This window comes from Mycteria americana, chromosome 2 (genome assembly GCF_035582795.1).
Source record: "Mycteria americana isolate JAX WOST 10 ecotype Jacksonville Zoo and Gardens chromosome 2, USCA_MyAme_1.0, whole genome shotgun sequence".
NCBI classification, from domain to species: domain Eukaryota; kingdom Metazoa; phylum Chordata; class Aves; order Ciconiiformes; family Ciconiidae; genus Mycteria; species Mycteria americana.
Genome location: NC_134366.1, coordinates 51,760,421 through 51,788,393, shown reverse-complemented (window position 1 = coordinate 51,788,393; position 27,973 = coordinate 51,760,421). Strand labels below are relative to the sequence as shown.

Genomic DNA, 27,973 nt, shown 5'->3' with positions numbered 1-27,973 from the left:
AGGGGGAAATACCGGGAGCGATTTTGTGATGGTGACATCCAGTCATTAAGAGATTGATCTGTTGCTCTGTGATAAAAGTCATGTATCATCCTCTTCTAGGGAAGCCACGTATTACAACAGGCTGGCCAGAATCAGCTCACTGGTGTTAAGCTCTCCCTTTCCCCTCCTTTCCTTTATTAACAACTACCTATGAACTGGCCCCCATTTCACATGGATCACATGCTGCTGCGTCTGGGCAGAGCCCTGTATAAATTTGCCGTCAGGCAGGCTGAGAAGTGACACCGTGCCGTGTTAACATTGAAGCTAGTGGCAGTGTCTGGGGGTTCAAGCCCTTGCAACCAAAAGGTGTTTGCTCCCCTTTGTACAGAAACACTGGGATCATGGATTTTAGATATGCAGTAAGTGTGTTTTCAGTCTGAGATCCCCTCAATTTCTGTGCCTGTCCTTTCATTTGCCAGCTCGATGACAATATATGGTTTATTTCGTTGTACTGCCTTATTGCATACTGTACCTCAAAAGCTATTATGTTGGGGATTTGTTGCCACAGGCATTGAAGCCAGCATAGATTGATTTTTTTTCCTTCAGTGAAAAGAATTTGGGTTTTTTTATATCCAATAATTTGTAATGCAAGATACAACATAATATGTATCTGTGAAAGATCAGAATATGTAGCTATGAACGACCATTTTAAAAATTAGTCATAACAAAAAATTATTAGATAGTTGTAAGACTTCTCAAGCTACAGGGTTACCACAGTTCAGGATAATACATAAATGTTTTATCCCTTTTCAGATAAGTGATAGTGAGAATGGGGCAAAGGCATAAAGCCCCAATTTTTTTCTTTAAAGTTAGTAGTCACATAAAATTACACCTCCGTCCCCCATATTTCCACTTGAAAGTAAGCAAGTTCCATTACTTTGCAAAATAATTAATCAGGAAAAAACCACATTTGTTACTTCATGCCACTTAAAAGGCCTACCCAGGAGGTACATCAAAGGGAAGAGAAAGTTAAAAATAATCAAAGAAAACTTAGAAAGTTTTTCTACAGAAAAGGTTAGCATTTATAAACTTAAATTCAGAACACTCTACAGAATATAGTTTACATATATCATTGGTACTCTAAGGAGAGAGAACAGGGGAGGGAGGAGAGATGGGTGTCTAAACCACTGAATATTTCCTTGCCAAAAATAAATAAATAAATAGGTATCTATTTATTTTAATATTTTTTCCTAGGCACTGAAGACGACTTAAGATACAAAACCTTGATTTGCCGGGGTGTGCAACCCAACTTACTTTGGCTATTTCTTACTTAACTTCTTTTTTGTATATAGCTTAAACTCTCCACACTAGGTCATTCAAATCTTGACTCACCAGAAAAAAGAAGTCGCTGTTTAAAGTATGGCAGACAACCAAAAGTTCAGACAGCTGCAATGAAGGATTAGTTGTGGGTTTTTCTCACTGCCTTGCTACAAACTGCATCACAGCTCTATGTTCAAACATTATTAAATGGGAATGTTTTCTCTGGCACTGACTACTTCTCCCCACAGTTTAAGTATTGAATTTTTTTAACTGAAGTAGCTTTGGTTTACAGCTCACATTAGAACTTAAAAACATATTTCCATAGTAGCTGGCATATGCAGGCAACTGTTTATTCTCAGTACCAGCCATAATAAACACTTGTACTTTTATAATCCAACAAATCTTTGTCTAATCACAACTCCGTTTTCAGAGCTGTAAAATTTGCATGCTATTTTTCATTAAGACTCTCTAGAAATTGAAAGATTTTCTAAGTCTGCCTTCATTATCAATACAGAATAATAATTCACTGTAAAGGATGTGGAGATACACGGTGGGTATTAATGGCAACAGCCTATTGAGAAAAAGCTTTGTAAAGCAGGACACACTATAGGATTTTCAGGGGAATAGCTTGTCTTGAGGAGACGCACCTTTAATTCTACCTTGACCTTATTCTGGCAAGTGTGAAGAAATGGCACCTCCTTGGTCAGACGGGCTTCCCAGGTGAATTGCAAACAGCATCCAGCTAACTTTTGGGTTTAAATTTTAGCATTCCAAAGCAGAAAAGCTCTGGAAAATGGAGCAATTTGAATTCACTTTTGGCTCATGAATTGTCAACAGACCTAACGAAGGTCTGCTTGCAGAATCACTACGGTGAATGAAAAGGCCCAGCAGGACATTTGAATTCCCGCTGAATTTGCCAGAACTGATCATTCTAAAAGTATTTGTTTTTCGCAGCTGACTTTATTGGCTATTGGAGTTGCTGAGACACAGAAGCATGGAGCCTGCGATGCTATTTTATGGGAACAGAATTAAACTTTGAGCAGAAAAATTACTACCACCCTTCTTCCTTTTTTAATGAATGTTGCTATTTATGAGGATGAATTAGCAAGAAGCCAGTAATACATGAAGAACTGCTATCAGTAAGAGCAGGTATGAATTCGAAAAAGATTACATACTCAGCACAGTCTGTCAGATACACTGATTTCCAACCTGTGAATGTCTTCCCTTGCCCAAGCTTTGGTTCTTACGTAAGAAAGATTGTCCTGACAGCCAACAGTCTTGTTTTTCACATAGCCAAACGCCCATTTCAGCGCACCAGTGTTTGTGATTCATTTTAATCTTCAGCTTTCAAGCAGTTCCCCATCACGCAGGACCCCATCCAACAAGAGATCAAGCACAGGAATCGCGCTGCGTGCAGACCCTTGTGCTAGCCATCTGCCAGAAGATGGACTTCACCCACCGTTAACCTCTAAGTGGTGACTGAATGGCATGCTCAGAATTATCGCAACCTGGCTTGTGGGCAACAAAGGAGGATCAGAGGCCAACAGCAGCTACCCAAATAGCCAGCTTTGTTACTAGAAATGTGAGCAATTGTTAAAAGGTGTAATTGTACAGCTCCACAACAAGCAATACTACCACCGAGGCTGATATGAATGTTATCTCCAGGCTCAGCCCACACACGGTACCGATGCTGCGTTCGAGTCAGTCACACGAACACGGTGGCTTCAACAAAATGATGCTTCCCTGAGCATCAGCATCATCCTGTAAGCCTTGTCAAAAGAAGAAATGGAGACAAAAATCTAAATATCCCATCAGGTTAGGCAGAAGCTGCTAACAGCTGAGGCAGACAATTTACAACTGCAAGAATTTGGGGTGGCAGAAGGGAGGCAAGAACCATATTCCCGCAGCCTCCCAAGAAGAGCTGGCAGGGTCAGAGAAGTGGAAGAAAAGACACTAATTTATTGCAGTCACATGTAAATGTTGGCATTTAACAACAGCAGCAGCAAAAGAAAAATCAGTTAAAAGAACCTGAGAATGCTGAAAAAAGCCACAATAAATACTGAAGAACTGGAAGAGGAGCTATTTCTCATTAGAAAAGAACAAGGGTTTGAGAACTACTTGTACTTATTAAGATTGAACTGGCTTGGGACCATATGTAGTGGAAATTAAGAAAGCCAGAAAAAATCCACAGACACTTGAACAAAATGAAAAAGGGATCACAGTACCATTTTTCAGGAGGCCGCAAGAGTATCAGTTGCTTCCTCAAGTTAAATGGAACGGTAAAGGACATCAGACTTACTTCATGTAGGCTTAAGAAAAATAAATCATTGGCCAATGGACATCTTAGTAAATCATGAAATCCCTACCTGAGAAGGCACAATGGCAGGGGATTTTAGCTGTAAGGTTGAGAGCTGAGGAAATGACTGAACATGAAAAGAGATCAGCTAAGGAAGCCTTAAAGACAGAATCACAAGCTTACCAGAAAATTGATAATACCCAAGAGACTTGCAATGGTTGAATAACTGTTTGATGAAGAGGAAAAATTAGGGTTCATAGGCGCTAAATGTATCCCCAGTATAACCCATGAAGTCAAAGGAATCACAAAACAGGTTAAGTCTGGTGCTCAGTGTTTTACTGGTGGAATGAAAATATTACAATATTTTACCACATACTTTGTTCTTTAAAAAAGATTATAGCAATCTCCGTCAATCAGTGCTGGAGAGGGAAAGGGAGTTCTTTAACTGGAAAGACGTAATCCTGGGGGGCAAACTAAAGAGATCCTGGAACTGATTTTCTGTCATCTTGTACCTACTGTAGTCTATGCTATTTGCTTCACCAACAGGGAAAAATCTAATTAGAAGCTTTATGCACACGTTACTGCCACACAAGATGTATAGTTATGGAAAACCTCAGGCCCAGGAACTTGAAGTGTACAGGCACCTCTCTTGGAAGTCTTATAAGGTTTTGCATTGCAGTACCTACAGACAGCACACAAGAGCTAGGGCACCGCAGAAACAAATAGCCAGGTAACAGTCTGTGCTTCGCAGAGCTCCTACGTCAGTTTGGTAAATGGTAATAACAAAAAAGTAAACTAAAAATGTTGTAAAACGAAGGCAATGTAGATAGATCCATCCACCCCGAACCAACTCCATGCCCTTTAATGGTGGGATTTCTGGATTCAAAAGCTAGAGTATCAAAGATGAAGTTGTTCGGGCATATGATCTTAACATCAATGGTTGAGTTTCTGAGGAGGAAATCTGGAGTTGTCCTATGCAGGTTGGAAAGCAGAGGGACAAAAGAGACCTCCAGAGCAGTAACCTCTCCCTTGAGCATGCACACACCTCCAGCAACAGAAAACTAAGGACAAACTAGAGAGGCCCCAGCTGGGTACCATAATAAGTGTATTTCATGGGGAAGTGATGGTTTACAATCAATTGCTTGTAACTTTTAAAAGCAAAGTTAAATTCTTACATAAAATTACAATAAATGGAGTCCTAATATTGTGTGGAACAAAAAGTGTAAGGAAATCTGATACACTCTCTGTATGCTCAAATTCTGGTCTTGTTACCACAAGTGGAGCTGGGTAAATCTCCTCAACTTAAAAGGCTCTTGATAGATTTTACTTTTGAGAATAAAACGATCTGCCCATCGACTTCAGCAATTAGTTGTGATTTATACTAAAGAAGCTAAAAAAACCCCCAATCTGATCCTCCAAACATCTTACACACTTTAACATTTTAAAATGCTTCATTGCTTTCACATGCTGGAGAACACTTACACCTCATCCTGTGGATTCCCCTTCTTGTTCTCTGTAGACACTCAATAGTATAGACACTACACTTCTACAGCATATGTAAGCTACAGCACCAGAACTCAGCAAGATAGTGTAGTTCATTATTTGCCTTTTTTAAAAACCTAAAGTAGATTTTGGTTTTGCAATTCACTTCCATTCAGCTGAATTAGGGTTCAGTCATAAAGGCACGGAATGTAAGCGAGATGAAACCACTTGCAGGACTTGGTCCTTAAAAATGAAAGAGGAAAGGAATGAATGAAATCCTGGATCCTCCTCTGAGGTCAATGGGATTTCTGCTCTTCAGTACTCTTGTGCACTAATTCACTACTCATCTCTAACACAGTATTTTTTTGGCCTTCAAAGTACTTCTGTATAGGACTCTGCCCTATAGTTAATAAAAATTTCAGGAATTTGCATGCCAATATTTTTCATGATTCCACTTAAAATTGCCTCAGTCTCCACCTGTACTTACTTTTGGATGAAAACTATGCAGATAGTCCCGCAAGACAGAAAGAAACATGCAAACTGTTTTCTACAGAAGAGAATACTAAATACATCAACCATCATTATTTTACACAAGATTGGCCCCACCTCACACAGGAATGACAAGTGGTCTCAACAGAAAGAGTAAGAATTGGTAGGAAGAAGGAATTATTTATTATTCAGTTCTAAGTGACCTCAGTTTCACATCATGGAATTTCGTTTAGTTTTTAAAAAAGATCAACACTGCTTACAGAATTCTTTAAGCAATTTTTACAAGATCACTAGTTGTGCTTTGTTAATCATCTTATTTCAGCTATTTAAATGTATCTTTAACATCTTTCAGGTGCACTGGGATTCAGTATTCACTTTATTCATAATCACAGAAAAAGACATATATAAATAATACAATACACAGCTCAGAAAGTCTAGAGGAAGTTATGTCTTCCGTGGTTCATAATCTGACAAAAGTTCTTTGGAATTTAGCTGTACTGTTATAACTTAGTAGAACAGCACTGAAAAGAGGAGCCTTAGTGTTAGATAGTCTGCTTTGTTGTGTTTGTGTAAAGGAAAGAAAGCTCAAGAGGAAAACCCATATGCAGAGGAAAACCCATACGCATCAATTCTGTAAATGCACAGTGAAAACACATGCTCACGGAAGAGTCAGTGCAGCATGGAAGTGATCTTTCAGGAGTGGATCTTGTGACATAAGGTGGAGCTTAAAGGAGCAGCTTTGAGGTATATCTAACTGGAACTACAGGTGACCAAAAACAATAGTAAGGAGCAATGGTCAGTCTTCACTTTTGTAAAATACTTTGTGGTGCTTTCACTCATCAGGATTCCTTCTTTTCCTCTACTTCTAACAGCTCATCAAGGAATTCCACAACTTCACCCTAGAAAGGATTAAATTTAACAGAAACAAGTTAACCCTGTACTACAAAATCAGTGGAAAATTTTAACAATTTTAATCAAAACAAACTGTAATGATAGGTGTCTAAATATTTTTTAACATGCTTCATACAGAAGCTAGCACAACAAGCCTATAAAATGCAAGTAAATGGCCCATACAGGGGTAGCACAAGTACTTGCAGTGACATACAGACCTTGAAAGAAGGAAATGCTACACTTCACAGTAAATCCTCTTGTACTTTTTCAGGTATTTAAACAGACAATGAAATCCTCAAACTTAGAAAGTAGAGGCATAAATGTTTAAAGCACCTGTTAAATTAGGAAATTGCTAAAATACCATAAAACGTTAAAGAATTATAGAAAGCTTCAAAATTTGAAAGTGTTTTGTAAAACCGTAACTGTGATTTTGCATCTGTCTGCTCTAACCGTTTATGTTCTCTGTGACACCCTTCAACACACACCTTCTCCATTTTCAACCACAGATCTTCACATGCCACACTTCAATGCAGCAAAAATGTAAAGAATGAGAGATACTAGAATGTTTTCCATACTGAAAACAAATATGTTGGGTTTAGATTCAGACCAGAAAATATTATATTTACAAGCTCCACTCTGCTAATACAGGGTACCAACACAACATAACACTCCAACTAACTTTATTTAAACTACTCCTGATGTAGTTATATGCCATATACCATAGTCAAATCTCTTCTTGCAGTCAAGCCTGAGTACTTTGGGATGATACAGCCCCACCAGCTGGAAGTTACTGCCTTGTCAACCAAGCTACAGTAACTGAGCTAAAACCCGTTGTAATCCCTTTCAGCCCAAAGTAACACCTTCAGTAGTGAAAAGCAAGTAGCTAATAGCAAATGTGCAGCAGCATCTCCAAATACTCAAAACTGACTGTAGCAGCCCATCTGCTGGCACCCTCAGAAATACTAGTATTTTCTGGTTTGCCTTCCATGCACAGTTCAGAAACACTGCCTGATATGGAAGACCCCCTGGGAGTGTCTGTGCATATTTTCAGTTTTTGATACAACTCAAGTACTGAGCTGTAAGAGAGATGTGGATGCTCAATGTTACATTTCCAACCTTTTATTCTTATAACTACAATGTTCTGTTAAACTGTTTTAATTTAACTGCGGGGTTTTTTTAAACTTTCCTGTCCTTCCTTTCTCAACATAAGACCTTTTTAGAACATAGGTTTAAGATGTCATTTAGTTTTTTTCCAAAACAAATCGTCACTTTCTGATAGAAAAATATTCTGCTTGAAAATCTGGTCAGCTCTTACTCACTCTCATGCTTAAAATAATGAGAATTTATAACAGTTATGTTGAAAGCAAGTCATCGTTACTTGGATGCTCATTCTCCCTCTTCCCTTCACCCCCCATTCCAAGTCTTTGTGAACTGTATAGGGTTTCTGAGTCTGCTCGATGAAGACTGCAAACAGTATTTTACAATCCTAATTAAATTTTAAGCACATTTTTGTCTAGAAAGGTATTCCTTAGGAAGACAGCACCTTCCAGCCACATGCAGTTTGAGACTCAAAATTTTACAGTTTTCTATTCTGGTGAGGAAAGGGCATTAAAACCTCTACCAGTGAAAATTATAAGAGGAAATAGAGAATTTTTGTATATTTTGAATACAACAATGGTATTATGGATATGGTGATTAAAAATATTAACATCACATTTTTCAGAAGTGTGATTAGCCAGGAGAGAAATAATGAGAACCAAGCAAACAAAAATAAAAGCGGTAGGAAAGCTGGCTGAAATAACTGCTGCCCTTGTTCCCTGCTTCACAGTTCCATCTTAAAAGACTGTTGAGTTTTTGCAACTATGAAGTGGTTTTAGCAAGTCCTGAAGGATGGCAATTTATTTTGCTTTGAATTTGTTCAAAACATCTAAGTATCCAATTCAATAAAAACACGAGAAAAAATGCCAGCACTTTCATGTTCCCTACTCGTCTTCCTGGTTGCAAGAAATCTGGCAATTGGAAAACAGGAATTCAACATTTCTGCACGTTTTCCTTTGTTAGAAGTATTTTGATTGCCTAAGGAGCCCAATCGTGGAAGGAACTCAATACCACTTCACAAATGCACATGAAGAAAATAGCCACTAGGTCCAACAGTCACTATGCAAGCAGTTGAAAGTTACAGAAACAGAGGCACAGAGGGCTTCAGGTCAAGTTTTATAGCACAGCTCCTAAAACCGCGGGCACAAGCATTCGGGTACCTCTTGAAGGACTACAGACAGGCAGGTCCCATTAACTTTAATTAATTCCCATTAATTAAAGAGTTACAAGACTGGGAATACAGGTGTCTCCTACAGGGGTCCCAGATCTAATTCAGACTGATTCTTTTACACCTCAGGATGATAGCTTAATGAAAGAATAACAGATATTAAAAAGGATTTATCTCCTCGGTCTACCTGCAAAGACAAGCCTCAAAGGGTAAGAGTCTGAGAGGTAGGGTGAAAGGTATAAGCATCGGTTCTATGATCTGACTGGATGACCCAAAATAAAGTATGAGGAAGACATGGGGATTTCAATATTGTACCTCAACCATATGGGAACTTAATTCAATTCATATTATTGTCATGCTCATCAGTAAGGTAGGATATTTCAGAAGACAAAGAAGATCCAGACAGAATTCAGGTTTTTTTTCCTTCTGGTATGTTTTCAAATCCAGAAACCCAAGTTTTAAAAGTAAGAAGCCCAAGTTTTAAATGGAAACGGATATTCAAAAGCAACAGTATTTGAAAAAAAAAAAAAAAGACTGAAATCTGAAATCTCCAGTGCCTGAAATTGATCTCTAAAGGAAAGCATGACAGAAGCTGTTGCGGTCTAATGAGAAGTACTGGGGAGTAAGAGAGGTTGAATTATGGCAAAAATATAAAAATAGTTGCCGAAACAATATACATACAGAAAATATGCTCTAATGCAACTGAATAATTGTCTGGATGTTGGTTATTTTTGAAAAGGCAAAAACTCCTGATGACAGTTAAAGACAAACAAAACCTGTAGTTAAAATATTTTTGCCTGTGCCTTCACGGTCAGAATGTAAAACATTTGCAAGTTGTCCATACTGTGGTTGGCAGCCTAATGAAAAGGTGATACCGCTACGTCAGAAGAGCTGATCACATTGTCACACTAGCAGCTGTGACCAGACTGATCACTGTCCTTGCCCCATTAGCACTCACTTGACACCGCATCAGGCATTTTGCATGACTGAAGTCAGCAAATATTTCACAGGTGTTCATTCCAGGGAAAAGCCTCCTGCCCGCTGATGTCTAATAACTTCATGCTGGCCTGCAGACCTGGAGTCTGAAAATGATTCTCTGATACGATTTAAGCGCTCAGTGTGACAGAGTTCCTCCTGTTATCTGGTATGCTCTTTGGCTCCTACCTACCTCCCTTAATAGGAAGGACAGCAAATTTTACATGCAAAGTCAGTTGTAAACCCATAATTCTTTCTGCTGCCAGCTACTAGAGGGGACAACAGCCACGCAGTTCTAACGCAGGTTACAGAAATATGCTGCTCAGACACAGTGCTGATGTAAATCACAGTTGAGCAATACATGGCCCAAAGCGTGATGTAGCTGTCTGACTGGTAGCTAGTAAATCAGTATGTGAAGTCTGACTGAGCTCGGGGAAGAGAAGGGTTTGCCACCAGACCAGTACGTGCCTGATAGCGAGATACGCACATGTGGACTGCTTGGTCAGCCGCAGTGAAGCACATCCTCATTAGCAAGCTGGCCCTCGGTCCACAGTCACCACCTCCTGGTTTGCACTGGAGGCCAGGTACGCGCTGCAGGTACCCCAGCTCTGCTGGCACCCCGTGACCTCCTCCCTGTGCTACCAACCTCTTCCCTCTCCCAGTCCAGGGGCAGTCAGTGGAAAGTGGGAGTGACAGCAAGGATGTATGGGAAAAGATGGGACAGGTACAGCCTGAAATATGGGAGGCATGATATTGAACAGCAGCAGGGGAATGCTCCCAGACTGGTGTGAGTGGTAGGAAGAATCAGAGAAGCTGATCTGATCAACTGGAGCCTCTAATTATCTGTCAGATATGCAAACTGAGCACCCTTGGCTTAGATTAACAACCGGACAGAGGCACAAACAGAATGACCAAGTTTTGTACCACAGTAAGTAATTCAAGAAGGTTTCACAGAGGGTATGTGAGTAGGTGGATTAAAATAAAAAATAATTGTGAAACAGAGTTCTTAGTCAATCCTGAATAAGCTAACCCAGGCTAGTGAGATTGGTTCACTATTATAAGCGAAGCTAGAGCATTTGAAAAAATAAGTCCTAAAAAGGAGAAAAATGCAGAACTCCTCACTTATTACCGCAAGCTGAGTGTCCAAGACCAAGGTACACATTGGGCCAGGGATTGTTACTGGCCCTTCCTTATGCAACATTAAATGCTGCATTCACACACACAAAACACAACCTTTTAGAAGAAACATCTGTACTTTGGAGACTCCTAGCCAGCTATTAAAATAAACAGCAAAGAGGAAAAGCTACCGATACATGGCTCAGTTATGGCCCACTTGAAACTGATGGTCCAGCACCAACTTTTCTTTCGACAGCAGCATTTAAAAATAGTAGCAAGCAGTAGCAGTTGTACTGCTCACTGACAGACCCAGAGGCTTCGCCTTTGATTGCTAAGACTAAGCATGGCCTGCTGTGTAGCAAATATTAATCATTCAGGGGTCCTTGCCTCCACCTACAATCTGTTCTGTCCTTTCTCAGTGTGGACTGGAAAAGTTCTGGGAAAAAAAATAGCTTTCTTGCAATAACCCATACTTGCCACGCAGATCTGCTGATGGCCTTTTCTATAGGGATTCCACATGCACTGCAGTGGGATAGCCTGTTCTTCAGGGAAGTAACAGAGAATATTAAAATAACGGTGTTCCAGAATGAATTAAGATCTACAGAAAAATATTATTATGGACATGCTTTCATGCATGATTATCAGTGAATGAGTAAGAAACAGCCTTCATCCTCACTCATCCAACAAACTGAGCCTTAAGAGACAATACACAGAGCATGAAGAATTGGCTGGATCTTTGTTTCCTTATAATCTATGACCTAGAAGGAAAATATTTATCCCACAAAATGTCCCCCGGTTATCCTTCACAGCAAAAATTCAGATTTTGCTGAAGTTCAAAGATCTTAATGACTGGAAACTTGTTCAAGAGTGAGAGTAACAGATTTTGTTCCCGTATGTATTGGGTATAGGTGGCAAGGTTGTGGTAGCAGGAGGGGTTGCAGAGGTGGCCTCTGTGAGGAGAGGTCAAGGCTGCCCTGTAACTAATGAGTAGCTGCCCTGTAATTGCCCCAGTAGCTAATTTGAGTAACTAATGGGAGTAGTGACAAGGAGTTAGGTTAATGAAAAACATCACATTTTGTTCAAGGACAAATAACCATCTTGCAAGAGAGAAGACAAAGGTTTGTTATGGCCGACTGCGGAGGACACGTGCCCCATGGGCCTGAGAGAGAGCCTGCAAGCGCACACCACACAGCCCACTGGCCAGCGATATTTTGGGGGGGAACAACATTATTTCGGGATAACAGTAAGGCATGTGTCAATGAGTGGCTCAGCCTGAAAGGTTTATTCAGCCTTCGACCAAGAAAAAGTTCCTTGATCTAACATTCAGTTAAAACACGCTAGTTCACTGTAACCACCTCAAAGCCCTCCCAGATCCTCCACGAGCAGTACAGACCAGGCTGGACATTCCTCACATTCTAGCAAGGGAAAAAAAATCCCTCAATTCTTTGTGCAGAAAAATTATTTGGCCCTTAACTTGTTTATTTTTCAGATACTTAGTCCACAGTGTGAACCACTGTGACATGCTTTTAGGTTTTTTTTTTTAATATTAAAAGAGCTTAGTTGTTCTTTACATGTATGTTAACTTCTTTTCTCAAATATTTTTCCATTTCATTTTTTAATGATATATTCTGAACGCGTAACTGTTCTCATCCCACATACTATGGGAGATTGCAGTACACCGCAGTTATTACAATAGCATTTTACAGTAATCCCATAAATGTGCTTTCCTCTTAACATTTTTATAATGCCTATAAAACATGAGTCAACGCAGTTTCAGAGCAACTTCAACATTGCTCTCATTGCACTGAAAGCAGAAGCCTTCCAGTGGCTTTGTTTCTGAGCTCTACTTAGGCCCTCTTGGCTGCTTTATGCTGCACACAGAAACTTAAGAAAATCTGGGCAGGTAAAAATTCCTCCTAATGTCAGTACCTGCAACTTGGGGACATTCTGCCATTTAAGCCCAACCATGCTTACAGCTTCCCATGGTAGGTGGTTTAAATGGAAGGAGGAACACCTTTGACTTAAGATACACATCCAACGGTAAAGAAGCAAGAGGGGAAAGCAGGAAGCTTCCGGAGAGCCAGCCACATGGGCAGTATCTCCACTAGGAAATGATGATGAAAAAAATCTTTTCTTTTTTCTTTAAAAAAAGTGTATGTCGAACAGTGACCATAACAATGCCAATTAGCTGCCAACTCTCTCTGAAATAGATGCCACCAGCTCTTCCCAGTGTAGCGGTGCTGTTGTAGCCGTGTTGGTCTGAGGTTACAGGCAGGGCAGGGTTTACAGGTCTGCATTTACAACTTGCTGTTACGAGCACACTTCTATAAATCATTTGAACATATGCAAAAAGTGAGTTAATAAAGCTGAAAACATGTTGTTAGCGATTCCCGAACAGAAAAATAGGCTGAATTCAGATTATTATTTGCTATCAGTAGTCCACTGGGCCCTCGTGCTTTGATGCTATTCCATATGTTCTCTTTCCACCGGTCACATTAGTTCAACGCTTATTCTCCTTTGCATCACGGTTAGGAATAAAGCATTTGAATTTCAGCTACTATACAAATGGACACACAGATTATGTACAAATAAAAAGAACAAGATGCCAAAAAGTGGGTCAAAGCTGCCAACAGTTTTTCACCTACTGATTAAGTACTGAAAGAAAAATCACATTGTAGGATCATCCCAGCCAAATACTTGTGGTTCTTATGTAATTTAGAACAGCTAAGTAGCTATCCCTGAAAAAAAATTCCTCAAGAACACTGACTTTATGGGCCAGAAACATGTCTCATACAATTACTGTAATGCTGAGGTTATATCTACACTAGCTGAGTATCTGGCTCTTAACGGCATTTCAGTTTGCTATTTAAATCTGTGCAATACTAGGACTTATACCTATTATAGCCTTTATGCATTACACATCTGAGCAGAAATCAAAAAGCTTGACTATCCATGGCCAACTAAGATGACAACACTGTGTAATGTTCTTTTAACTTCACTGTGGAAAACTGTAAAGATATTTAATAAAAAGTAATTTGTAGCTAGTTGGCGCTAATATTCTCTGTCACCTCTACTGTGTTAAATGTTTGAACTAGAGTTTTTCATTTCCTTGCGGAAAAACATTAATAAAGTAACACGAACGGGACAGTATTTCTTGTAGTGACATATGCAAAAATCATTACTGCATGTTCCAGCCTCTGCAATTACTGCAATATATTATTGGAAGAAGCCACATGTTCTCACTCACTTTGCTAATGGGATTTAAAAAGACACATGGATGATCTGGGATACAGGAGCACTGAGAATTGTGAATAAAGTGAGATTCTCCACTTGGGAATAATGACATATTCACATAGGAAGAGATCCTTTTGCCACATCAATCCTTCTGCTTCACTCAAGGAAAGAGAATGATTTTTTTCTGCAGATTATTTTATGGGCTTGTTGGCCCACAAGCAACTTTACAGACAGCAAACATGGACCACAGAAACTCACAAAAGGTATGGCCTATGGCCCAAGAAGCACATGGTTTAAATAAACAGAGTGCACTAAAAAGAGAGGTTGCCTCCATCCTTAATGATTTTTAATAAAGCTTTTACCATAACACCTTATATGGGTTTTTCATCAGTTTTTGGCATTCCTATAGAATAAACTTTTCTATCCGTGCCAGGAGAAATACTAAAAAAAAAAAAAAATTCCACTTACACTACCAGGTCCTGCCCATATAGCAGAAACTGCAAGGTAGCGATTTTACCTTTGTGCTATTCCTGCTCTGTCTGGACTCCCTGGAAGGCTCCTGCAGCCAAAGAGAAGTTCTGGTAGCCAGGGATTTATGAGTTCAGTACCAAAAGCCAGAGCCAAGCCAGAGGCATGGACAGCCTCCATCCCTCCCAGGTTCTTCAGCCCTAGTAAGTGAGGGCACAGAAGCCCTTCAGGTTTTCCTTGGGAGAAGAGGATGATAACTTTCCTAATACAATGAGAGTGCGGGGTAGGGATATCTGTGGCATGATCAGGCCCAGCAATTTTTGTTGTTTAACCCAAACATATAATCCAGTGTAATGTGACTTCCTTGACACTTCCCCAAAAGTTTAGTTGACATTTCCACTGTACTCCCCTCCTGCAGATTGCAAGGTCATTTATAATTGCACCAGTATTTATTATATACACAGTGTTTGAGGCTGAAGATTGTTTCTCTAATCCCTTCTTGTAACAACATATGGGGAAAGCCCTCACAACAGACTGCTTCTCCCCTTCCTTAATTACTCATCCCTGTGTTTTGAAGCAGCAGATGTGAAAGAAGGAAAAAAAATTACAAATTAAGTTTATGCCTAACATAGGAAAACATTATGGGCAAAGCACAAACCAACAAGGGAATATAAAACAGCGCTCAAGTATTTCCCACCCTGATGAATAATCCATACAGACTAGTCCTCATCTAAGCTTAACGTTGTAACAAGCTTATTAAATTGTCTTTCACAGAGTTTTATCACAATGGAAAGTCTTCCTAAAGTCTAGGAACATTGCAATGGAATTTCACGTATAGAATGTTTTCAGGTCACTAGCATACTGAAGGCAGCACAGACATGTTATTACTTCTCCACTGTAAAATATTATCTCTCCCTATGTGCTGGATAACACAAAAATCACAAAGGTGATTTCATTTTTTAACATTAGCCATGTTTCTTTTTTCTACCTTAAAAAGACCTTAGCAGTGCTCATTACAAGTACCCTGCCCCATGCCATAACTGAATATAGCTCTTTGCCAATGCCAGCAACAAACTATTCCATAATTTGAAGATTTTTTTAAACCTTTAAATGAAAGGTTCTGAAAACAAAGCAAAACAAAAGGCAATCCAAAGCCTCCACGATTTATACTTTAATTTCAGCTGTGGGAGACAAGGAAATGCCCTTTCAACAATTTAACTACTTTTCTTGCACAAACAATCCACTTTACATATTTCCAGTCTAATAGTAGTCATTATATGTTATTTGGCCATGAATTCCAACCATTTAAGAAGCAAGACTGGGTGACCAAAATGTTACTGTGCAGAAAAAAATAACAGATAACAAGACTTCCTTTTGACAAAAATTACAATTTAGGTGGTTACTTCTGGACAAAATTATAAGGATCTTTAAATGTAATTTAAACAACATTTCAGAAAAAAAAAAACAAAACAGAAAAACGTTGGGTTTAAATATATATACTACTTCTCTGCCCCCTGGTGTTATATCTTGCAAAGTGGAATTTCTTTTTTTTGTGGGCTGAGTGCATTATATTTACCTTTGTGTTAATAGTGCCCATATTATTTTAAATGGTACGTGATGTTCTTTGGGTTTGTTTCTCATATTCCATTTACAAAAGAAAAATTTACGAGAAATTGGTCACAGTTACAAGAAGATTTTTCCCTACTAGCTAAATCCTGGAATTCCATCTATGTATCATCTTCACTTTAATGTGATTGCTGTTTTTTTGACCACAACTTCCTTTCTAGAAAACTCACCTCATCATCATCCATCAGATGTTCCTTTGCGAATTCATACATTTCCAACTGGAGTGTGGTTATGTTGTGGTATCGAACTGCCTCCTGTCAAAAACCAGAATTTCCATGTTACTTTAGGGTAGCAAGACAGGGGAGTGTCATCACACATCACCTGAAACTATTCCAGTGAAGTCAGACCCACACTTAGTAGAAGGTAGATCCCAGGGGGGGTTAAAATGTTTGAGAAAGGAAACAGCAGAACAGCAAGCAGAGTATCCAATGTCTTCTGTGGATCTTTCTAAGGCTCCATCGGTGTAAGAAGAACAAAGCACTTTCCTCTTTCTCATGTTTCAAAGCATTGGCGAGTCTGAGAATAAGGAATGAGACTGCCAGAGCTGAGGAGCAGCCTGTGCCTGCATTCCAGAGGGCTTTGGAAGTGAGAAAGCCTCTGTCTCCCTGTGCGCTGTGTACGGCAGCAGGCAGTTCTGGGAAAAAGAGCTGTTTTGCTCTTTTGCATGATAATGACTCACCACCCTGGCCTGAGTCTGGGCTAGGGAAATTCTGCACGGTCACCCACCTGTCCCTCCTCACTTCCCTGGCTGTTTGCCTGGACGGCACAGTTTAGCTCAGTTACCTACTCTTGTATTTGTGAATACCAACAGTAATCTACTTTTATTATCCTGTTTAATTCTTTTTGAGGAGGAAAACAGGAGAATTCCTCTTTCACAAGAACATCTAAAGCTTAGTGCCAGAGCCAAATGCTGCTGTCACCCCGTTACCACTTTGTGAAAATAAAGCAGAGGCATTGTGGTTTTCATGGCAAGTGATTAGGACAGCAAGCAACTTCAGTTCACAGAATTACAGAATCACAGGTTCAGTTACAAGTGGATCAAAGTACAAGAAAATACAGCTGTGTGTATTTAATATATATTTAAAAATTAAATTATCTGTAGTCCCCAGCTCCTGAGAAGTCACCAATGAAACATTCAGAGTTAATGTGTAGGGCCCGCTGTTTGCTTCAGCTAGGTTAACAAATGACTTCCACAGGGAAGTCATGCCGTAAGAGAAAGAGAAGGCACTAAATTTAATTTGTGGAACATTTGCTAATGACTAACTACTTGTACAGCACATACCACTGATGCCTAAGGAGTCACTCAGGTGTCACAAAGCAGTTAATTCAGTTGCATTACATAAATCCCAGTAACAGGAAATGACAGAAAATCCAACTTGATTGTCAAGAGTCCAGGCTGCAGGACTCCAGAAACACAGCAAAGATGCTTTTATATGCAAAATTTCCTTGGACATGGAAATTCAAGAACAGCATAGAAACCCATTTGTAGAGTCATTTGTCAAAGACAGATCACAATCATTGCTGAATGGACTGATGTTTACTGTGGGTTCTTTGCAGCAAGCATTTTAACTGAGATAATTAGGTGCAATATGGTCGTGAGCCTTTTCCCATCACCATCCACCCAACTGTGTTCTAAATTGAGTAAGTGGAAAGTGGGTTTAGCTGGGCTTATCATATCTGGACATATTCCAATGCACACGGAACCTGAAATAACAAGCAGGTGGGCAACTACATGTTGGCAAATAATAAGCGATTGACAAAAGCTCAAATGTCACCGGAGTGATCTTTTCATCAGGAGATTTCAGGGGCCAGATGCTTTATTTATCAAGGTAGGTAAAGATATAAATATACGTAAGTGGCAGACAAGGACCAGCGTGAATTTACTCGTCATCATATCATATCATATCATATGATGTCCTATTGTAGTATATTTCAACACAAAGGGAGGAACTATAATGACGTTCACTGCCTACATTACATAGTACATCTCTGTGTACAACTTTCTGTATGGTGTTAATAAAAACAGTATGTGTTTTAACTCCAGAACCAATAGATAACCCCCACTTTCGCAACCTCTGACCCAGTGAGTTTCAGGGAAATATCTGAATTTGTCTAGAATGCATTTTAAGTAATTCACTCACCGATCTGGGCTGAAAATCCTCTTCTTTAAGTCCCCATTTGTCTTTGTGGTACTGATAATAGACCATGTTCTGTTTCATTACTTCATCTTTCTGGTCAAACAGAAGGTAACTAGCAGCACATGAAGCTGCATTCTTCATGTCATTCACTAATTAATAAACACACACAAAAAAATCCAGATAGGATAAATGAACAAATTTGTAGTATTATCTAAGCTCTGATAAACTCAGATGGAACCAGGACCCATTTTCTACCTCCCCACCAGCTGCATAGAAAAAAAAATAAATTGCTTCCCAGAAAGGATATGCTGGTTTTGTGTTCTGAAACAGGTAAGGCCATGATTCAGAAATGGGGACTTAACCTCTGATGGTTTTCTATGAAAACCCTAACCAAATGTCCCTCCCAGGTATCCCAGTATCAGTGAGGTATCAGCCCACAGCTTGGTGATCCCCACTGGGGCATTCATTAAAAAAACAAACAAGAAAATAAATTAAAAACACCCCACTTGTTTGTCCTAGAATTGACAAAGAGGGAAGAGTCAATGTGTAAAATGTTTAGTCAAACAACGTAAGCAAAAGTCATTAATGGCTGGATGTGTCTTCCCTTTGGTGTTGGAACCTGCAGGAGTAGCTGTAAGGGCTACACGTGTTCTTTACAGTGCAGGTAGTTCCTCAAGAAACCACAAAATTCACTGAATGATTTACCTATCAAATGTGTAATCACTGAGCACCAGAACACTACAGTTTCTGTTAAGTGGTCCCCTCTTTCTTCAAAACCCATTTAGCCCCATGTGCCCCATTCTAACAGGATTATAAGAATCTACTAGGAAAAAGCGAATGGTATAAAATACTTTGCACGTTTGTCTGTGGAAGACATTCTAAACAGTAAATTGAAAATTGAGTATTTATTCAACAGAATACGTGGTGTTACGTTAAATGTGCTGCCTTGAAGTCACCGTCTTTCTTCTCTCTAACTGAATGAGTTAAGAGGTTTAAGAAAAAGCTTCTTGTTAGAGCTATACATTCAGCTGCTTAACAACCATGTGGGCCTGACAGCTTGACCACCATGGCTTTTTGGCACAAACCATGGTTTTTTGTACACAGGTGTACAAAATGGGTCTGTGCCACTGCACATGTTCCAATGTACAGGAAGCAGCTGACACTGTTTACTCTAACATGTTATATTATGAGTTACTTCAAGAAGGCAGAAGAGTTGGTGTATCATTTAAACATCTAAAATAAATATGATGAACAACTATTATCTAAATGAAACTCTGAAAAATGTAAGCTATTTGTGCTGTCAGTATATATCATATAAAGAATGAAGGGCAGTGATGGATCAGATCACACTTACTCTGTAACTGCCTCATTTTTCCAACACCTGAGTGGAGACCGGTCACAACTATGCGTAACTTAAACAGAGGGGCCTGCCGTGGGCAAAATCCAGCCCTCATGGGACTTATGTTCAGCAATTTATTTTGTCATGGACAATTTTATAAGCACGGGCTCTATACATAACGTTTATGTCCCATGTCTGTTAACTACACTTATACAGGAAGAAAGACACCAGGCAGCTCAGACTTTCTGTCCCAGAACGGGTTAAAATGCAGATTCTGGAAGCCACTATTTACATTCTAAAGCATTGTAACTAGAGGGAAAAGATTATGAATGGAGACTGTCCCACATCCCAATGTTATTTAAGAACATTAAATCACTACTTACATTTATAATAAGCAAACTGCAAGTAATGGTACATGGTGGCCACAAATTTCTCAACAACAAAGCCTCCTATAATGGGTGTCAGATTACTCTCGCACTGCACTTTGCATGCAAGGACTTCAATATAATGATCTAGAAGGAAGAAAACAACAACACAGGATATGGATAGTGCACAGTGGATTGTTATAACCCCTCCCATTAGCTACCCGTTAAAATTTGGCCTTATAATGCTCTCCTGGGTCCTGTGTATCTGGATCTTGCTGTTTGGAAGTACTGAGCATCTACAACTCCATCTGAAATACATATCAAGTACTGGTACTCAGCCCTTCTGTAAAAAATCAGCACGGTCTGGACTTGACATGTATCAAAGCTGCAATTCCAGAGAACTAAGCAGTTATGTTTCACTGACACCTACAGGCAGTCTGTGGTGATAGGTTTTATATAAAGTTACGGAGTATAGCATTATTTCCTAACTGTGAACTTAACAGTGCTATTTTTTTTTTTTTTAATTTTGAGAGCCTTTGCAATTTCATTAAATTATTGCATGAATAAGGTCCACATGCTGCTGAGTACAACTGTGTCACAGAGAAATACAGCAGGTGATTGCAAAATAAACCTCCAGAGATGGCCACATTTTGTGCCTGCAGTTTGGAAGTTCTAAAAGAGAAGAGAGACACGAATATGCTGCTCATTACAGAACAACTTTCAGCCAGAAATGTTTACGTTCACAAGCTTACCCGGTCTACAAAAGAGTGGTCCAATGGGATAGGACTAGAGGTTATGTTATCTTCAAGAAAATACATTCTGAGAAAACCTTCCCTCAAAGAATTACAAGCGTTTTCAGGATGTATCACATTAGACAACAACACTGAACAGAAACATTTAAAAGCCCTAGTTTCCCTGTTAGCCACATCTGGCAGGTGAAAGCAAGTTACGGAAGCCTGTGCAGCAAGTCTTTGACCAAGGCAAAAGGACAGCAAAGGCCCCTGCCCCTGTTTTCATTTCTGACAACTCCTAACATGAAGAATGCTGAAGCTAACTAAAAATGATTGGGCAAATGAAATTACCAGACCTGTCTTTTGCAAGAGCAGTGGAGTCTTCAGACACAGCAGTGTTCCATTCGAGCCAGCACTTAAAGCCAGCGATGCAAGTTCCTCAGTGAAGAGATCCCATGCAATGGGATCTCTTCACTGAGGAACTTGCATCGCTGGCTTTTGGAAGCCAGCTGGCTTCCAAACATAACTCATTGCTCAGGGATAAATACGTACCTAGCACAATCATCAAATACTTCTGGTTAACATTTTTTGCTACCTCTACTTTCTGCAGTAAAAACCTTGGAGGCAGGATATATCTCTGTGGAGCAAGAGCACAGTTCGGCCCAGGCAGTACAAGCAAATTTGAATTGTCTTACATCGGGAACAAAATGGTTGAAATGCATGCACATGGCCGTGATGACATCATGCACTAACTCCTACCTTTCCTTCTCACCACAACTGCTGGAATTGTCCTGTCATTCCAAGGAGGAAGAGGAAGGATGACAGCAAGGGCCAATTGCAGCTGAGCATGGACACTGTACTCTTTACAGTGGCTTGGGGGTTATCCTGATGTCAGGGCTCTGACCCACTGGGGAAGGAAGCCTGTGTTCCTTGCTTTACCCCCTGTGATTTGACCTTCACTCCTCATCTGCTGTCCTAGGCCCCTGCTTGCTTTGCCCAAGAGTAAAACAAGGGTTGAGGAATAGCCTGCAATAGCTGTTCCATGTCAGCTGTACTGGTGGATACCAGTTCCACACTGTGAGAAACTGTGGAGCTGCTCATGTATCAAGGTATTTCACAAAAGTTTCCCCTCACCAACACACCTGATGGCTTTAGGACAAAAAGTTGGGCTGGTTTTCCTTCTGGCAACTTAGAAAGTCTGCTGCATTTTTCATGTTTTTAAGTTTGTTGAGAAACCATGCAGGCATTCCCCACACCAACAGTATCAACAGCACTGAGCCCAGAGCACTGGAGAAATGCACCGTTTCTTTTGCTGCCAAGGAGCATAGAAAATGTGTATGTGCCATTTTGTCAGCAATCAGAAAGGTGGTATCTCTTCTTCTTCTTACAAAGCAATGAATTTTTATTTTTAAGCTACACACTAAAGAAAAAGAAATCTTATCTGCTAGCAAAACTCTGGTGTAGGAAAGATGAAAAATAGGCAACAGAAACTTCTCGTATTTATAAGAAAGGAGATAAGTAAACCACAAAGCAGATTTTGAAGGCAGGCTAACCACTGAGCCTCAAAGACAGCCAAACTGATACTGAAATGATGGTTGAGAGACCTGTCTGGATAACTGTTGCTAGCTGGATGGAGTAATTGTTATTACTTATGCATCTATTTTATTCTGACACACAACTTTCATGTTAATGTAAGAACTCTCTGTTCTGATTTTCTAACAGCCCTCATTTATGTTACTGAAAAGAAGAAAAAAGTAAACCAGAATTCAAGCAGTTCTCAGTGAATCTAATAAACTCATATTGGCCCAAACTAAGCAGGGGGCACCATGTGCATTTCACACTGCAAACTGAGGAACAGGACTTTGGTAGCCAATCCCACGGATAAACTGAAATGCGCTTTTGGGGCATCTTTCCTTACTGTTTCCTAACCACTCACCTGCAATGGAGAGATAGAAGTCTTTAAAATCTTTGATCTCTCGGGAGCCTTCACAGGCTGCTGTACAGTCATCGTAGGCTTTGAAGAAATCGGGAAGAGCCAGTTCCATGTCCGAGATGGATGTTCGCCAATTGTCACCGTTGTATGCTCTCACAGCCCTAACAAACAGATTCTGAAAAATTGGCAGGACTGAAACCCAGCAGTAACTGATCTATGGAAAGCTGTGTGTAAATTCAAATGCAGTAAATTATGTCTCTGCATTTCTGGATTCCTATATAAGCTGTTATCCAATTAAGATGAGGACGACAAATTATCAGATCAACAGACAAACCTGCTGGACAGAGGGAACAGTGTGAGTCTAAAGCACAGGTTTTGACAGAGATTTTCAATGAACTCTTAACCCCAAATGTCCAAGTTCTTTTAAGCTGTGCTGCTACAGCACTCATGCATTTGAATAACTCTATGCACCTGCTTAGCTCCAGTAGTGCTCTGCACATAGTAGCTTTCAGGTGTGCCACTGTCTATGATTTACTGTGACTTATGGAACAGTGAAAAGCAGAAGAGGTGAGAATTACTGAATGCATCAAGAAGGCAGAACAGAGATAAAGGAAGACAGCAAGAAGGAAAGAGGAGTAAGAACAGAGAACACGTAAGCAAATGAGATTTTTGACTCTCACCCAATAAGAGAAGTAATAGTAATTCCAAAAGACCAGACTCTGAATAAAAAGCATACCTCATAAGGTTTTGTCTCCAAGTCTTTAATATGCTCCTCAGCATCAGGTATGCTCTTATAGTAGGCCATATTTCTTTGCATCATTTCATCATCTGGATGCTTCAGAAGAAATGTGTGAGCTGCTGCAATAGCTTTTGGAAGGTTATTAGCCTAAACAGGGATGGGAAGAAGAGGAAGGTGGAAAAAAGGGTAATTGGAAAAAAAACTTCAAAGTTTCTCAGTTTTTGTCAATGAACTTTCCTGCAGCCTCTATATTCCCAAACTTACTTCTACTGAAACCACAGTCTCAGCAGATACAACGGTACAGTGAAACTGATAGAATTCTTTTCAGTTTTACTGCTAGCTGCATCACTAGGAACATTTCATTGTTTTCTTAATTTTATTTAAAAAATCGATTATTGTTGCAAATAGCATAGATTTTTTCCCTTCCCCCTGCCCTGTCCATAAAGCTGACAAGGCACAAGACTATGCTGTTGCTCCTGTGTGGGGTTAATCTGGGGTTACTGGTGCTAACGTATGGATACTGGGCAGGAGTCATCACTTACCATTTTAACACAGTGTTTATGTCTCTTATTTGCCTAGCAGCACAGAAGGCAATATCACAATCATGTATCTTCCTGATGGCATTACGAAGTTAGAGCAAACAGCAGGAACTTGCTCCATAACTGTGTCCTAATGTACTGTGGCATTTTCTGTACCCAGTTTAAAACGAATTTTAAAGCCCGTTAGAGATACTTTGTGAAGTGTGTATTCCTTGTTTCCAACTGCATGTGCAAAATACATATGTACTTCTGTGTGCCTGCATTTGTATTTTTTATTTTCCGTATATACACGTATTTTTATAAAGTACATAGTATCTATACACATATTTAGGAAGAGTGAGAGAGAAGCTAAAGAAATGGTAAAAGCTTTTCCCCTGTAAGCCAAGATCCATATCAACCCATTCAGCATCCTGATATGTAGGTGATATAGAGTTCCACCTCCCATCTGAAACAGCCTATGGAAATGTACGTATAAAACTACGAGCAAGAATCACACACATGTATGCACATGCACTCTTCTGTTTGCATCTATAAAACAGTACCCTTTCATTTCAGAAAGAAACATGAGAGACGACTATATCAAAGAAAGACTTCAACCCTAACATGAGCTCTTGCTGCTGTGCCGCTCTAAGTGTCCCGGCACTGGAACTCTGCCAGCAGCCCTTCCTGGCTGTTCCAAAACTATGTGCTTCCAGTCAGCCCAGAGAGTGCTAAACACAAACGGAAATCTCAGCTGCACTTTCGTCAAATGCCTGGCTTCTTTTGTGCTTTATGCTTTAACCCTGTTTGTTGGTAGGGTGATAGGTCTCTCATTTCTCCTTAGTCCATAATTCACTCTTGGTTTAAATTTTCACCACTAAAAAAAACCAAACCAAAAAAAGAAGGTTTTCTACAAACACATTCCTAAGTGAACTCAGCAGCCATGAGAAAGCTCCCTCCAGAGGAGCAAGCAGCAGCACAGAAACATCTACTCCCAGGATCCAAGACGTGGCAAAATTTCACTGTTGAACCCACCTGAATAAACACATGGTGACTCTAAAAAATGACATAAAGCATTTCCCTCTGCCTTCTTCCTATATTCTAAATGCCGTTGGAGGGGTGGGGGGTGGGGAAGTGACATTCCTTTCTTCCGAAAACCACCAGCCAGGAAAAAGAGGAAAAAGTCCTTTGTACGCAGCAGTCTGTACCTCGAGAAGGCCCATTCAGAACTCCCCAGGTGAGTGACAAGAGCTCAGAGCTGGACTACAAGCTAATGAGAAAGACAGTATAAACAGCTGACACTAAAGGCAAAACCACCAAATGGCACCGCACAAACCTACTGCGAATGTGGCTGAAAAGCCGTTTAAAGGAAGAGGGAGGGACTTCTCCCATTTCCCTCTCACATTCCTACCTGCCAGTTACTTAACTGTACCATAAACGCTAAGCAGGAATGACTTTTCCTCTCATCCGCGCATTGCAAACTTTGTACGTACCACAGGGGGGGAAAGTAAGGACAACAAGAAACGGAAACGTTTGTGGTGATGGCATTTTGGTATCCGTGTGGCTTTGAGAATGCAAGGAGCGCTTGCCCACTCTGTTATTCAAAAGCAATGTTCCCCTGTTTGATACCTTCTGTTCTGTGTGTGCAGAGGCTTTCACATAGAAAGGTAAGTCCTTCTGCAGGGCGTTAGGGAGGACTTGGAGTGCACGGAATTATGCCAGTGCAATACCATGCATGTGGCTACTGTTCCTGTCTTATAAGAATGTATTTCCCTGCATCTGATGGTGTAATTTGGGAAAAGCATTGAATATTTTCCTGAGAAAACAGCACTGCTACAAAGAAGACGCAGCAACAGTTAGGAAGATGCGTTATTTGCAAGCAGCAACCTGAAAAAGAATGCACAAGCATACCACCCTAGATAATGTATCCTGGGATATGCTGGGAGTGAATCCCCCAAAGAGAAAACAGTCTAACCAAGGAGTTCAGCTTGTTTTCTCCCCGCACAGATGTCCCATTGATTTCAAATGCAAGTAACTGCAGTATCTGAGGGGATGGCACGAGGGCCGGACCTTGATTTAGAGAACAGAAGATGAAGAGGAGGAGAAGGAGGAGGAGGGAGAAAATGATCAGTTAGATCCTGGACAGAAGGATGACCAGAAGCTAGAAAAGCGGGATGAAATCTGTTAGGGGAGGTGTCTGTCCCCAGCCTTGGCTGAGCGAAGAGCAAAAAGTAAATACCATTCCAGGGCCAGCATTAGCATCACGCTTCAGCAGCCAATTTTCGCTTCCTTCCTTCCTTCCTTCCCGCGGCTGTAACAGAAGCGGAGTTTTGCAGGCATCGGGCTACCTGCGAGTCACAGGCTGGGGGCTGCGGCACTTGGGAGAAGAGAGCCAGTGAGGAAGATGGACGCGCCGAGGGAGAGGAAGCAGCGAAGAGCGCTCGCGCTAGCAGAGCGGGGACGTGAAGGGACTGAACGAGGTTTTGGAGAAGGCTGGGATAAAGTCAGGCGGAGGGAAAGATGCAAGGGGCAGGGGTGGGAACAGCACAGCTACGGGACAAGGAGGCAGGGCCCGGTGGCAGAACTGGAGGGCCATTCGAGGGCAGGTGCTGGCCGAGTTGTGCAAGCCCGGGTGAAGAGCGAGGTGGACAGTAGTAGGTGAGCAAGCAGGGGGAAAGAGAAGGCAGGCGGTGGTCCCGCTGTGGGTTCCAGGCGGTGGGTGAGAGGAAGGGTGTGAAAGAGTTGTGAGGGAGAAGCCGGTGGTGTGCAGGGTGGGCAGTCCGGGAGGGCAGGGAGTGTGGGTGCGGAGCAGGGAGGGGGAGAAGCGTCGCTGGGGCATCGGGGAAGTGTGAGGTAAAGCGGTGCGGAGGGGGCGCTGGGGAAGGAGGGTCGGTGGGAGAGTGAGGTGCTCCGCAGGCCCGTCAAGAGGTCATCAGGACAGGAGGCTTTTCCTGCCCTGGGCGCCCGGGGCAGCCGTGTCCATGGAGACTGTGCAGGGACACGCCACACTGTCCCCCTCTACCACGATGCCTCCGGGATCGCTAACAGGCACGTTTGGCTTGGCTTGGCTTGGCTGGAGGGTGACACTGCACCAGGAAAGACTTTGGGGATCCGAGGCTGCAGGGGCAGCAGAGGTAGGGCGGAGAGATGGGACGGGAGGGGAGGAGGGACGAAGGGCCGGGCCTCACCTTGAAGTAGGCAAACTGCAGGTACTTGTAGGGCTCGCGGCGCTGGAATTCCTCGAGCAGGTCGCGGCCGGGCTGGGCCTGGCGGAAGGCGGGCAGCCCCTGCTTGCAGCGCCGCAGGCACTGGGCCCGCCGCAGCACCCCGGCCAGGAGGCGCAGCTCGGCCAGCGCTCCCCCGGCGGCGGTGGCGGGCCCGGGGGCGGGGGGCTGCCCGGCGGCGCTGCAGTTGCGGTGGCAGAAGGCCTCGCTGTCGCGCAGCAGGCGGTAAAGCCGCATGCTGACCTCCAGGTAGTTGACGCTCTCGGGCCAGTTCTCGGTGCTGTACTGGTCCAGGCCGTAGCGGTAAGCGGACTCGAGCGGCATGAGCTCGTCCCGCGGGAAGCTGCGGAAGCTGTAGCGCTCGTACTGCGCCCCCGCCGCCGCCAGCAGCGCCGCTAGCGCCAGCCACATGGCTGCGCCTTCGGCCGCCGCCCGGCCACCACGTCGCTGCCACGGCGAAAGCGGAGCGGCGGGGCCGGCGCCGGCGGAGGCGGAGGGGTCGGGGGAGGCGTCGAGTCGGGGGGCGGGGAAAGCCGGCCCGGTCCCGCCCAGGGGAGGGAGTACGCGGCCGTGGGGGAAAGGGGGTGGTGGGGAGAGCGTGGGCGGGGTGGGGTGGGGCGGGGTGGGGGGGGGGGGGTGGGGGATAAGGGCGGTGCTGTCGGGGGCACTGGTGCGGGCCAGTGTGCAGGCCGGTACCCTTAAGGTGCCCAAGCTTGGAAGCTAAGCAGGGCCGGGCTGGGCCGGGCTGGGTTACTGCCGGGATGGGAGACTCCCTCCCGCCCGGGGACACCTTTTTTTCGCCTCTGCCCCTGGGGGTTTTCCCTTTCTCTCTTGCTCTGGATGG

General features: G+C 42.0%; 1 protein-coding gene across 1 annotated transcript; it reads right to left on the bottom strand.

Annotated features, from left to right (window-relative positions):
- Nucleotides 1-3,914: 3,914 nt before the first annotated feature.
- CRTAP (cartilage associated protein) lies at nucleotides 3,915-27,639 on the bottom strand. The gene is made up of 7 exons (XM_075493392.1): nucleotides 27,094-27,639; nucleotides 23,385-23,534; nucleotides 22,652-22,823; nucleotides 20,003-20,131; nucleotides 18,284-18,429; nucleotides 16,313-16,396; nucleotides 3,915-6,465 (listed from the first exon to the last, which is right to left on the bottom strand). The coding sequence occupies exons 1-7, from the start codon at nucleotides 27,538-27,540 to the stop codon at nucleotides 6,406-6,408; spliced, it is 1,188 nt and encodes a 395-aa protein (XP_075349507.1). The 5' UTR covers nucleotides 27,541-27,639; the 3' UTR covers nucleotides 3,915-6,405.
- Between the last annotated feature and the right edge of the window lie 334 nt (nucleotides 27,640-27,973).

Excerpts from the sequence above, each read along its gene's own strand:
- CRTAP (XM_075493392.1), bottom strand. The coding sequence starts at position 27,540 with ATGTGGCTGGCGCTAGCGGCGCTGCTGGCGGCGGCGGGGGCGCAGTAC. Across the intron at positions 23,535-27,093 it reads TGCAGTTTGCCTACTTCAAG|GCTAATAACCTTCCAAAAGC; the intron begins GTGAGGCCCGGC and ends ATCCCTGTTTAG. Across the intron at positions 16,397-18,283 it reads AGGATTTTCAGCCCAGATCG|GAGGCAGTTCGATACCACAA; the intron begins GTGAGTGAATTA and ends GGTTTTTGACAG.